The sequence below is a fragment of the Platalea leucorodia genome (assembly GCF_965183815.1).
Source record: "Platalea leucorodia genome assembly, chromosome: Z".
NCBI classification, from domain to species: domain Eukaryota; kingdom Metazoa; phylum Chordata; class Aves; order Pelecaniformes; family Threskiornithidae; genus Platalea; species Platalea leucorodia.
In genome coordinates, this window is record NC_138858.1 from 36,572,478 (window position 1) to 36,586,677 (window position 14,200).

The window sequence follows — 14,200 nt, forward strand, 5'->3', positions numbered from 1 at the left end:
TAATGCAGTCATTTATGAGTGTGCTGCAGTGCCAAGATAGTTAGGCTGCCGTCCCAAGCTTGGAGAGTGCTGGGTTCAAAATTAAATCCCAGAAATGTGGAAGATGCCAAAGATTTTACCTTGAGTGATTTGAGTTTAAAATCTTACTTCAGTTGATGAATGACAGGCACCCACCCAAAATGAAAGGCCTGTCTTGTGCATGTATGTGTGCTTGCGTGTTCCTATTACATTTTTCTTCTTCTTTAAATGTCTTCATTTTTCCCTTTATGCCATTATTGCTGCAGTTGCTTCTCAGCTCCTTTACAAGCCTTCCATGCTGCTAGAGCTCTTGCAAACACCAGTCAAGAGAGTGTAGTTTTGAAGTGGTTAAACAAGTGAAAAATAATTTGCAGGGACAAATACATAAGTTTTTTTTTAATGTGGATTTTTATGGTACTGTCATACAACCATTCACCGTTGAAGTTAAGTGTTTTTTTAATACCATTACTGAACTGCTGAAATGGATGCTAATATAGCTTGGAGTGCTAATGTCAAATCCTGGTAATAAAAAAGACAGACTGCTGAATGAAATAATTTCAAGTAAAAAATAGAACAAAAGTGCTCTCACTCTCGCTCTCCACTTTTATTGAATTGGGACTGACTGAGCCAATTGCTTTAGAAGTCTGTAAAACACAATTACTAGTGAGCTGACTGACCCAGCAGTGCCCCTTCTGTGACAGAACAGACTAAAAAGGCTGCAGAATTAGTGCTGGTCCGCTATCTGGCTATCAGACCTGAGAAACGTCCAGCGCAGTATCTGTTGCCCTTCCTGCCAGGGCCTGCCTCCTCCCCTCATGAAATCTTGATTCTCAGTCTTACATAATATATCATCTACATGCATCTTCTTCTTGAAACAAGGGATCATTTACCTTTTCTGAGTGGGAATCCAAATTCTCCTTCTATCCATTTTATTTTTAGATCTTTATCTACCAACACAGCAATATATAGGTCTTTCTCTCAGTACATGCATCCACAGACACACACACATATATACATGTTTGGGCTACTTTTATTTCCACATTTTGTGCGTTAAACACAAAAGTACAATGTAAGATTTATGGGCAGAAAAATTAACTGCGTTCTGTCTGTATTTTCAGTTGTAAGTGGCTGAAGTGTAATTGCTTTTTTATTTTGGCATAACAAAGAAAAGGAGAGAGAGGGGGAGAGAGAAGGAGGAAGAGAGAGAGAAAGGGAAAAAATGTATTGAACTGGAAGCGGGCAACACTTTTCCCTAGTTAATAAAATAAGCAATAAAGTTTGTAAAGCACTAGAATCAAAATCAGTAACATTGGAAATAACAACTTATAAAACTTATAATTTACAGCTTATGTTTCAGACTCATATAGTTTGACATGGACATACAGCTTAGGGCTTTTTTTTTTCCCTTTCTCTTCCAAAAGAAAGGCAAAACCAAAGTGACAGCAAAAAATATCTTCCTATTACAATCCCATCCTTTCTTTCTCTCCCCCCACTCTCCACCATACAAAATGAACCACATCACATTTATATACAATGCCAACAAAGTCCTGCAATCTTTTCTTTTTTATGACAGTGTACATTTTTGACAAATCTAAAACTCTTTCATTTCTCTTCCAGGTCCATTTATATGAAGCTTGCAGGTGCCTTATGGCAAATATGTTAAATTATTTCTTAGACAGATCTTTTTAAGTAATGCTTTTTAGGGTAAGCTTACATGCAAAATGAGCTCTTAATTAAAAAAAAAAAAAAAGAAAAGAAAAACTTGCTTAGCACAAGGCAAACTGCTCATTTAAAAGATGTTGCTGGGAAGTAGCAAGCACTACTAAAAGCCTTAGAATTTCTTTCAAAGTGATGGGCTCAAAACTTCTGTCAGGAAATATCCAGTGTTTGCCATTAAAAGGTCAACATGTGAAGAGCCATTAAGTGGTATCGCACCTGAGACACTCCTGTGTTACCTCAGGTCCCAACAGACCATCCGAGGCATCTCTAGTGCAATTGGGAATGTTTTATGTGTACCTACTGGACATGAATGAGTGGTTTCTACTGTAGTACCTACAGCATAATATCACGAATACTGGTACATGATGTGTGGCACAGCTGGCCATCTTTCCTGAAGAGAGGCAAAGGACAGAAGACTGTGAGTACTGCAGGTCAGGATTAAGGGGGAGTGAAAAGCCATGCAGTGTCTTGCAGTGCACTTGCACTGCCTGTACAGTACATAGTCTCTTCTTGACACTGTCGAGTATTTAACTCTCATTGATAACTCTTCATCTCTTCCTTCAGGATCGCCCTTAGATAAGTAGCCAGCGGTCTGGTTATCTTTCCCCTTAACTGTTTCTAACTGCACAGTATGCTCCTGCACTTATAGGCTCTACTTTACAAATTTGCTATTACTCCGTCATATTTCCTAGCCACTAGCAACTTGTATAACCATGAAAATGTGTCCCAGATTTAGAGATGTTGGGGTTTGGGTTTTCTTTTCCCCGGGGCCCATGCATTGCTGCATATTTTTGAGTAATGTCTTTTTACTAAGACATATTCCAGTGCAAAACACTCCTGTCTCACCTGTTTGTTGCAAACTCGCCTTCAGCCCAGTGCCTCAGATGTCAGTGACTACAGCAAAAAAATTCTTAACCGGTCTATCTGGGTCCACTAGCCAAGATTATCTTGTCAAAAAGCAATGGAATAGGAACCCAAATGAGCTTTGTTTTACTACACTGATTGCCTGCTACATAATTCTGCTTCAAAAAATACCCCGTGACCTCACAAACCCTAGGAATGACTGTACCTTTGGGATGAGGCCAACTGTGGACAATGTCTGTCTCTGTCTAGATATGCTGACAGGACTGGCACACTATCTTCCAAAACAGTTTCATTATTTCTCCCCAGACTCTTCCACATGAGAGTACTACATCTCTCAGGTTGCAGTGTCTTGTTCCATTTTCACGCATCCAGGCTTTTGGGAGTAGTGCCCTGGTGCTATCTTGCATCTGTAAAGTACAGCTTCCTCCACTGTAGCAGAAATCTTACAGTCTTGTGCTGTTAAGTTTAAAAGAACAGATAGAGCCTTTTTCTGCAGGAACTAACGTAGGCAGATGTTTTATTTACTCCACTTCCAAAAGACTCTAGGGAAGATGGGACGTCTTTGTTTATGGGGAATAGTTTTAAATTTACTCAGATAAGTGGAAAATACTCAGTTTTCTCCCACTCTCTGAAGAAGAGTTTTGGTTCTTCCAGTTATTTCCTAGGAACCTAGGGGCAACCAGGATATTATGAATAAGCATTCATCTTCCCAGTCCTGTCTTCCCAAATAATCTCTTTCACCAAACATAAAACACACAGAACCTGCACAGGAAACTTGGACAAAACAAATTAAACATTTACGCTATTTGTCACCACACATACCAGGGGAAAATATTGCTCAATGCATGTTTTTCTTTTGGCTAGTACTTTCAATGTTTTACTTATGCTTACCACCTATCTTAATCCTGGTGTAGCAGTTTATTTAAATAAACTTTTCAGGTCACTGAAAAGTCCTTGACTTATTTTGCAAGTTCACACAAAAATGAGACTTCTTGGACTGTACAAGAAACTGTACTCTCACTCTCAAAGTGATACCATTTCGTGTACCAAAAGAGAACAAGATAGTGAAGGCAGCAGATCATTTTAAAAAACAACCACCACCTCCAACTCAAACCCAAAACAAATGGATATGTGTAGTTGGAAAAGACCTCCCTCCACACCAGAGATGATCCTGCAATCTTCACTCACGTAAGTAGCCTCTTTATGGCTTGTTTTAATTTTTTTTTTTTTTTAATAAGAAAAAAATCTTATGAAGAAATTAATTCTATGCATTCTAGTTTTAATTCTGCTTCTCTTGTTCATATTGGTAAGTATGCAATATTGACAGGCAGTCTTTGTTCAACATGACTACTCATGGAAGAGGTTAGCTGTGTGTTAGGGGTGGCACAAAATGTTTCTTTATGATCCAGGTTCTCTTGGGTAAGGAAGAGTTATGTGAACATTAGCAATGACACACATTTTAGTGACTCTGCAAGAGAAAACCTAATGGTTCATACAATTGTATTGGATATGCAGCTAGTCTCTTCATGAACTGCATCATGTCCAGAAACAGTAGTATAGATGTAAATATGTTTATATTTTAAAAAAATGTATAAAATAGCCATTTTGCCTCTTGATAAATGGTTCATCAAACACCTAATGTCTTCAAACCTGATTTCCTTGTTCTTACTGCAGGAAATTCAAGCTGTATATGACAGCTAATTATATTAGGGGAAATACAGTAATAGTTATCATGGACTGGTGTGAAATATCTTATTTCTTGGAGCTATCTGTTCCTAGAATTGAGTGCGTTTACAGAAAATAATTCTCTAAAAAGTTATCTGTAGAAGATTCCAAGCATAGTAGGATGATGAAAAAATGGGTGCTGTTGTGTCAAGGAGGTGATAACAGGAGGCAGGTAGCAGCTTTCTCACATCTTCACCTCCCTTGATAATGTATGCAGTGGCTCATCATAGGTAACTGATGTTAATTTATTCAAGCACACCTGTACAGGGCTGGAAGTCAGGTAACCAGACAAAAAGTATGTCTGTGTTTTTTCAATACAGCTACCCAGAGGCCTATATCCACACAAATTTAGTTCTGGAGACATCAGCAGGTTTTAATAAAACACCTACAGATGTCTTGCTCCATACAAATCAAGGAGTTTACATGTTTAAATCTGGACTGATTTAACTAGCAATCAAGTGGCATGATCACACTTGGCACCAATAGTTGCCTCATATTTATTTATAAGTCACCCTGAGCAGATATTATTTTGTTTTTAAATTTATTCATGGGGGTCAATCACCTTTCCCACCTTGTGGAACACACACACACACACACACACACATGCTCACTTTGTGAGAAAATTTAAAGACAAACCTGAGCAATTAATAGCCATCCTTTAGTAGCAGAAAGACAAAGTGAAAAGTTCTTGTTTTGTTCCTCCAAACAGGTACACTGAGAATTACTTTATTTTGCATACATTGAGAGAAAGAAAAACGTGGTAACATATTGTTACTAATGCTGTGTCCTAGCTTAAGAAAAACCGATTTTAATAGTGACAGTACTGAGGTGCAATGGGTGCATGCGCTAAGGCTGACAGAGAAGACGGACATATTTCTCCTTAAGATCTGACAGTAGCTTCTCAACAAGGCTTACTGAAGGCATCCACCTCCTGTTTCATCAGTGTTTTTGACAGTGAAATTCTTGACTCTTAAAGGTGAGAGCCAGAAATGAAGCCAACTGATCTAAGCTTCACCTTCCAGACCTCCACCTCTGCGTGTGTGCTCCAACACAGACTCTTAGATGAAACTTTGGCATTGCTGTCTTCTTTGGGCAGGAAAGAACGATTCCCTTGTCCCGTTCACGTGTCTCATCCACAGCTCAGGATCATTCCCTGAGCAGCTGTACCTCAGTGCTGGCTTCAAGGACCACCACACCTATCTCTTTGTAAGGCAAAGTCAGTATCTGCTGGGGCAGGACTCACAGATGAGGCTTGGAAGCAGATCCCAGGGGAGTCTAACCACTGGGGCCACAGGCCCTTTCTCCTCACTCACAGGACAGACCTCCTCTGACTCCAGAGAGAATTCACTTTACAAGGACAATTCTTTTCATTCAAGTGCACAGTTCTCACAGGAACTTATGTTCTTCCCTTCTCTTTCTTTTCCATCTAAAAAATTATTTGGAAAAGATGATGTCTTTCTGTTCAAAAGGAGACTTATGACATTGCTTCTGACCATTGACATAATTTTTAATACAGTCTCTTTTCCTATTTACTCTCCATTGCCTTCTTGCCACAAGACGTAACCTGAACATCTTGCCTTTAGAAGAAAGGACATCTGAAGTAAATACAGAAGTAGAAATGGATGAACAGCTAATTCAGGGAGTCGCTGGTGAAGAACAGAAGAAAAAGTGGTTTTCACAAGTTTAGGGCTTCCAGGAAAAGAAAGACAAAAAAACTTGTCTGTTTGGGGAAAGGATCAAAGATATAGGTACGTATAAGGTTGATTTGATGACTGATGTTACTTGTAGCTTAGAAGTTGATGAAAAAAGGCCTTTTAAAAAAACTCTAGGCTCAGTGGAGCTTGACTACTCAAAGACAATACTTCCTAATTTTCAGAAGGGAAAACAGAATTACCGCGTCATTGACAGTAAGCTGGGACTCTGCTTTGCTTTCCTCTGCCCTGTGTTGAAAAAACACGTGAGATGGGACTCCTGAATCTTCTGGTTATCTTGACCCTAATTTACAAGGAATAGCAGTGTTTAGTCAAAGACCTCAGAAGATATTCCAATCTTTCTGTCAGAAGGATATTTATACAGGAGTTGAATTGGCACAAATGATGTAGGAATGGTGAAGCTGGATTTAGTCTACCCTTAACATGAATTGCTACAAGATGTATTCCACAACCGAGGGCTGCAGCTGTGACAGGGATAAAAAACCCTCTTTCAGTCAAAGCAGCACTGCGTTTGCTCCTGACATTATCTACTGCCTCTGCTAACCAGCAGTTTGTATCACAACCCCACCCTTGCAAAGCCCATTTTACAACAGCTACATCCACTGCCAACAGTTTGGAGTTTTGTGTATGTGCAGGACAGAGGGAATATAGTAAAACCTTTGATTAACTAGAATTGCATTGGAAAAGGTCTTAAGCCATATCAGATGACTCTAAAGGAAACAAAAAGGATCAGCCAATGTTATTTATCTCCATGTAAGCTTGTATTTTATTTTTGAACATAACTAGAGTTATGAGTTTTAGACCTCTAACTAGTTATAATAGGATTAATAATGTTATTAATATCATACTAGTAATATGATTAATAAAATGACTAAAAATAAAGATAATAACTTCACAAGACTATAAGCTATGCGATAGCTGGAACTCTGATTTCATTAAGAAGATAGTACTGTAAAAATTATTTAATTTTGATTTTTAAAGCAAAGAAATTCTAAGCTTCTCTAGCTAGTCAAAGATTATGTGACTCACAACACAAGCAAATCACACAGACTTTTTATAATGTGTCCAAAATGGAACACCAATACATGAGAAATATTATCCAGGAATTATTATTGCATGCTTTAGGTAGCTATTTCTTATTTCTTGTACTGCAATTAATAGCGAAATGTTTCTGAGCTTTTAAGTAAAATTGATTTAAGTGGTTGGAAGAAGTTCTCATTTTGCAATGCTATTAATTTAGTTACCCAGTTATCTTTGAGGTGTTTTCCACAATCTGGAGAGCTAGAAATTGTATACTTAGCTAATGACTCTCTAAAATAAATGTATATCTTCAAAAGGAATATCAACAAAAAATAAAAACAAATTGAATGGAAAAATCTTGAGGGCAATTAAACAGTTTGGGGAAAAAAAAAAAAGAGAATATATTAATTTAACTTTTACTTCCTAACTTTATTTAAAAAAAACGAACCCTCTTTTTTGAGGAAATACTAGAATATAATGTTTAAAATGTTTACTTAAATCTTTCATCCACTTTCTTTTATATGCTGTACGTATGCTTGCATTTCTGCACATTCCTAGACATTGCACTTTTGGATAAAAATGTATAGTCCTGGGAAGTTTTGAGGATGTTTCTTGCTCAACTATCTGAAAGAATTATCAAGAACCACGAGAGTATTGGTTCTTTCAAGGCATTTCCAGACAACTGTTCGAAACCAGGAGTGCTAATGAACTTACAAGATCATCAAGCCTGAATGGCCACACAAACTGTATCACACCTTTGAATTTTTTGAAGTGTATAATCACTCTTGAATCTTTGCAATGAAAGGATATAATATGCCTATGAATTTCTTTTGTCCCAAGTGCAACACATAACTGAAACATGTTCTGAATGTTACTAGTGGAATGATATAATAAGATGGTCTTGTGCCTTACACAACTCAAAATGATATGTAAATAATAATTTTATCTTTAAATATGCAGCCTGCTTTTAAGTTCCTGAATCAGATTTTTATTTTATGGCTTGCTTTCAATAAGCTTAATAAGAGTATCCTACATAGTTCATGAAATATTTTCAAAATGTGCCCTTTTTTAATGCTCTTGTCTCAGAAATATTTTATGTATGTCATCACAGTCATCTCTTTCTTAGAACATATAAATCTTTACTATGCTAACTTTATTACTAGCATGATCTATCAATGGATTCCTGCTGAAATTTAGTATGTTGCATAAAGTTCCAAATCCTAAAGCTAACCACTTCTTACTTCACTTGCTGAATGCAAAGCTGTTTTGCTTAGTACATGACTGACTTTTCATAATTCACTTGAGGAAACAGACCAACCAAGCCGAATTCTTGACTAACAAAATCTGTGCAATTTCAGGAATTGAAAGGGGTTGCACACATCTAAACTCAGCATAGATTATGCCACTGACTCACATGCTTCCCTTGTCAAACTTGAGTCTCATAAAAGTTATCAGGATACCCCAAGAAGGAAGTCTTAATTTAGTTTTACCTGCTTCATGGCCAGTGGTTTCATCCCACTGAAATGCAAACTTTCTAGATTGTCCTTCTTATCTGTTTTGAACTTGCATTTTTCTGTGTGTTCCTATTTTTCTGTTTAGTGAATTTCATAAATGGTAACAGAAGACACGAGATATTTTGGGACTGGACTCTCCATCAAAATAGTGAATTTTAGCTCCTCAGTATCCTCAATACTAATGTGCTTTCATTTTATATGACATGATATATTCACTTTCAAACCACACCAATTTCAATGGGAAAATAAAAAAAAGAGGATCTGTGTGTGAAATGTTTAGCTAGGTTTAATTTCCTTCCTGTGTCTGCTGAATTTTTACAACATAATGAAAAAATATGAAACACAAGTAAAGGAAAAGAGATGACCCAATCTCACCATCACTCCATGAACCACAGAGATTTTGTTATGTGACAATATGATCATCATCACATGCGAGAGCTTTTATCCACGAGTATGAAATTAACTGGGTTATCCTACCACCTTGACAAATTCCATTTTTATTACATTTTCCTCAGAAATCAAAAAGAATAGTGTAAAAAAACCCAAAAAACCAACCAACCCAAACCTAAGAGTTTAAGGACCAGATGCTTCTGTTTAAGCCCAGCTCTTTCAGTATTGATGCAGCATAGCTAGGGCATGATGTCATCTGAAGGGCCAGCAGAATACGTCCTGGTTGATCTTAAAAATATGTAGGGGTCTAGCCTCCCCTCTCTCGAGTGTGCATAATTCCCATCAGTGGGGAAGGGAGTTGCTCATGTGCAGAAAACAAGATGAAGTAGACTAAATGACCATAGTGGATAGAGAGGTGTATAAGTTCTACTAAAGAAAGAGACAACTATTTTCTTAATATTTGCTTGTTCTTGCTATAACATAGCAGCCAGTTTTAAAAATTGAAGAAAAGAAAGAACAGTCTTCTAATGCTTCCTGTTCACTTTTATATGACCCTATGGGGATGGGAATCATTCCTTTATTCCAGTCCTTCCATTCTCTTTCTCCATCCATTCATCCAGCCTTCCCCTCTTTCCTAGTTCTATGGTTTGATACGCATGCATGGAGATATTTGTATTGAATATAATTTACTATGTATTTAATAGAGGCTTTTCTTGTTTTAAAAGTTGCAGGGAGAAGAAAATAAATGTAATAAAAGCTGCAGCTTATAGTACAATGCACATGTTCACAGGCACACAGAAAAGAATAATGACATTTATTATCTAGCCAGTCACTTAAGAGGATGGCACAATATATGCTATTCCGAATGCCAAGCAACAATGGAAATCTTAAAGTGATAAAACTCTCTCAATGTCATGGGAACACGATTGTCACTTGTCATTACTGTGCATCTCTCTATTTCTTCATATATCCTAAACTGCCTATTCTTACATAATTCAACACATTTAATAATGTAGAAAATCAATTAATATTTACTGACCTGTCTCTGCTTCTCCGTGATGGGAACGCAGCATTACAGCCAGCCACTGTGCAGACATGCATCTCTTTTAAATGAACATTTCTGTAGTGAAGCTTCACACTGTAGGAACTCTTGAAACTTTTCTTGCACACATAGCAGATCTTGGGGTCTGGGCTGGAGCACATTTCGCCTTCTGGGGAGAACTTCTGAGGGCTGCTGTAGTTGAATGTAGAAGCGAAACTTTCATGAAGGGCAGCCATACTGGCGCTGCCTCCATTGTACAGTCCATATTGGCTCATGTAGAACATATCATATGTAGGGTCTGTATATTCTTCCTTCACCTTAATGACATCTTGGTTGGAAGAGTCATTGTGGTTTTCATCTGGTCTGTCACTGTGCATCATAGATTTTTCACCAGGTTCATGGAGACGATCGTCACCTTCCATGGATTCCTCACACAATTTGGGCTCTGAAGACTCTGACTCATTTTCATAGTCTCTCTCTTGCTCCTGGTCTTCTGATGTCATGCTGTCTGCCCTTCTTATGTCTGGTCTGGAAATGCATCTACTTCTGTCACTTTTGGAAAAGTCTTTCACAGACAGGCCTGGGCTCATTTCCTCCTGAGAATGGCAGTGATTGTCATGACCAATGTCATTCACCATTGTGCTGCTGTCATTCACCTCTTCGTCTTCATCATCAAACTCATCGGCAGTATCAATAACTTCCTTTTCAATTTTAACTGGCATGCTTGACTTCCTTGGTTTCTTCTTGGGGGCAAGGTCAGCATTAGGCTCCGGGGTGGGCATAAGCACTGAAGGTACTGATGACTCTGAAGGAGGAGGGGGATGCTGCTCCATGCCACTTACTGCTGGTATTATTGGACTGGTAGGGAGTGAGGTTGGAGGACTCACCATCTCTCCAGGAGTAAGTAAATTTCTGTAAAAAGGAGGAACAGGTTGAACAGTCTTTAAAGCCGGGAACACCAGCTGACTGGGAAGAGGGTTCTGTAGTACAGGATCTAGAGGGGGAGTGGTAAACCCCATTGGTGGACGTCCAGGGCTTGTTAAAGTTAGGTTGGATTTTGTACTTGCTATGACCGGAGTGGCGGCACCTGATGTAGCACGAATCAGATCTTTGTCACGGTTATTCCTTAGCATAGGCATGTGGAGGCGCGGATTGGGGTTAGCACTGTGGCGGTTGCGGCTCCTGAGAGAGCTGAAGACCATGTTGCAGCCCTCAATAGTGCACCGGTGCTTGATTTTCAGGTGAACGGCATTGTAGTGGATTTTAAGAGTACCTTTGTCGTAGAAAGTTTTGCCACATGCATTGCAAAACACTCTTCCTTTCCTGGAGGCCGAACCCATCCTCCGCATTCTGTGAATGCGAAACGAGCTTTTAGTGTGTTCTGTTTTCGATAAATCATTCACAGGCGTAGGCGTCTGAACAGGAGAGACGCAGGCTGGCTCAGTTTTGGGCTCGACATTTGTGATGCTGGTCAAAGCATTCCTGCTGGATGTTTGCTCATTCTTGAAAGGTGTAGGGGAAACTTCAGATTCACTGCTCTCATTATATTCATTTTGGGTCGTAAGGCTTGGTTCACGGAGCCTCATTGCCGGCTGTTCCAGCAGGAGGCCATTTGGAGGCAGCCCCAGCAGCGGAGCAGAGACTGGATTTATGTACTGGAATGGAAGCAGGAATGCAAGGCTATTTGGGATGTTTTCAAAATGATGAATGCTGGAAGGGTTGCTGTTCTCCAGGTGAGCAAGGAGACTTGGGCTCCTGGTGCGATTATTGCTTTCAATAAAAGTCCTTATATCTGAATCTGTCTTTGAAGATGGCACAGCCACAGCCTGCCCTTCTTTTTCTTGAATTGCCATCAGCTCCACGATGGATTTGGTTTCTCCAAATCTCAGGAACTGCTGAAGGGTAATGATCTCTTCTTCCCTGGACATGATGGCCCAGCGGTCCAGCACCTTGCCTGCAGCATCCTAGAGGCCATATCAAAGAAACAACAAAGACAAACACAAAGAAAAACTTATTGATTCTGCATAATTATTGAATTCAATAGAAGGTGCTCTGCTGCCTGAACATGAAACATGAAGCTCAAAAAACAACATGCAAACAATGTTAATAGAACTCGACTGAAAAATGCAAACTTTCCAGCCATTCAAATATAGTAATTAGAGTCACAGTCAGAGAAACAGATTGAGTTTAATAATGTCAGAGCAAACAAAATGTTGATTACAGGGTTCTGTGATCTAAAATGCTTTCAATACTTTTAACAACAGTGATCTATGTACAATGCTACGGTTTAGCATACATTAGTGTAAAACATGAACTGTTGCTGTGCACGCCATTGTAAAATATAGAAAATTGTACCTTAATCACTATTAAATTGTGACACTGTGAGAAAGAGCTAAATAAATGCATTTGATAGATTTGCTTCTTAAATATAAGCAGACATAAGACTGAAGTCATTCATGGGCCATCTCACAAGAAATTTTGATGCAAGGCAAAAAGTCTTAAAAATAGCACATAATACTTGTACCTTACTGATTTTGCCTTTTTTTTTTTTGTTTTTTCTTTTTTTCCCCATGACAGCAATACTGAAAAACATATTCATTATAAACTTGCATCAAAAGGTAGAAATTGGGGCGCTGGCTTTAAGCATAACTGGACTATTACTGGAAATTGATTGTAAGCTTGCAATCTTGGTATGGTTTAGACTTAAGAGATTACTTTTTTGCAGCCTTGTTATAAATGGCAGTTAAAAATATGTAAAAAGTAAGCATCTGATGGATGTAGATAGCATAAATGTGTAAAAATGTTGTCTCTTAACATTGCCTTCTGATAGCAAGGGAAAAATCCAGCGAGAATACACATCAGTAATCACTGGACTATCTGTTGTTAAATATACATTAAAAAGCATTTCACACTTTCATTTTTGCTAGTAAGCATGAGATTTGCCTGAAGGTAGGACTTAAAAATTCTGCAATGTAATGTCAGGCAATCCATTCCAGCATGTATTGATAAAAACATATTAAAATACTTATATAATGAATACATCATTTTATTGGCATCTTTCCTTTTGGCCAAATGCTGGACATAACATCAGCACAGTAACTATAACCAACAAGCACTGTTGCAGGCCATCAAACCAGAATTATTCCAATGCCTCCTCATGCATTAAACAGTTTGAAAGCCTTGCAAGGTACTCTGCCACACTGTCTCTGATCTTTTTAAATCTTGAATCTCAGCTTCAGAACCTTATCTGAACACTTTGGACTACACACTACTGCGAAAACCACTAGCTTTTGTTTGGTTATGAAGCCTGCAAATACCTTTCTTTTTTTTCCAGGTCTTATTTATTTATTTGTTTTATTATCTTCAGTCTTCAGAAGATTGATTCTTCTCTCCTCTCACATTTTCTAGAGTACTGGAAAATGCAATTTGCCCCAAATAGTAGAGCATATATTTATTTGATTACAGCTGGTTTTGTTATTTCAGTTCTGATCTGTGTCACCTCTCTGGATACAAAGTTAATGATGAAGGTCAATGCCAGGTATGTTTCAGTACCTTAGATACGACTGTAAAATCTTTAAAAAGGCTCCACACGTGACCATTCACAATCAAACCTTACAAGACTATGAAATCCTCAACAGCAATTAATGACGGAAAATCTTACCCAGCTGACCCAGATGGAAAGCCCCAGAAACCATCTCTATGCAGAAAATGTTCAGCATGTATTCACACAGTGATGAAGGAAACACCATGATGCAGATGCTGGTCTTGGTTTGTAGTATTAGTCAGGAGATGTCCCACCTTTGAACATCTTTAAGCACTGTGAACATCTCTAATTTCTATGCCCTCCTGGTTCTACCTCTCTGATGGAGCAGGCAGTCAGTGCTATCTAGTAGAAATCATCCAGAACATCAAAAAACCCCACCCAACAACAAAACAAAGTGAAACAAAACAAAACGAAAATGGGGTGAGGGAAAGGAGGAAAAAACCACCAACACCACAAACAAACAATTAAAGGACAGGTTGATATTTTAAAGCTCTAAGACTATATTTTTTTCCCATCCAACTAACTTTGGCTACTCTCCCCATGAGTGTGACCTAAAGCTTCTTACATCTACTTCTCCCACAACTTCCAGCCAGTGATACCGGTTCTACATTTGAGTAATTCCTACCTGGAACTGCAAAACCAGACTCTTCAG

General features: G+C 38.4%; 1 protein-coding gene across 1 annotated transcript in view; it reads right to left on the minus strand.

The window, feature by feature from the left end:
• Positions 1 to 14,200, minus strand: part of BNC2 (basonuclin zinc finger protein 2) — a gene marked incomplete at both ends in the record, with an annotated part of 234,024 nt that overhangs the window by 12,035 nt on the left and 207,789 nt on the right. Inside the window, 1 exon segment of the mRNA XM_082336611.1 lies at positions 10,002 to 11,968. Within this exon segment, the coding sequence (XP_082192737.1) occupies positions 10,002 to 11,968 (1,967 nt within the window).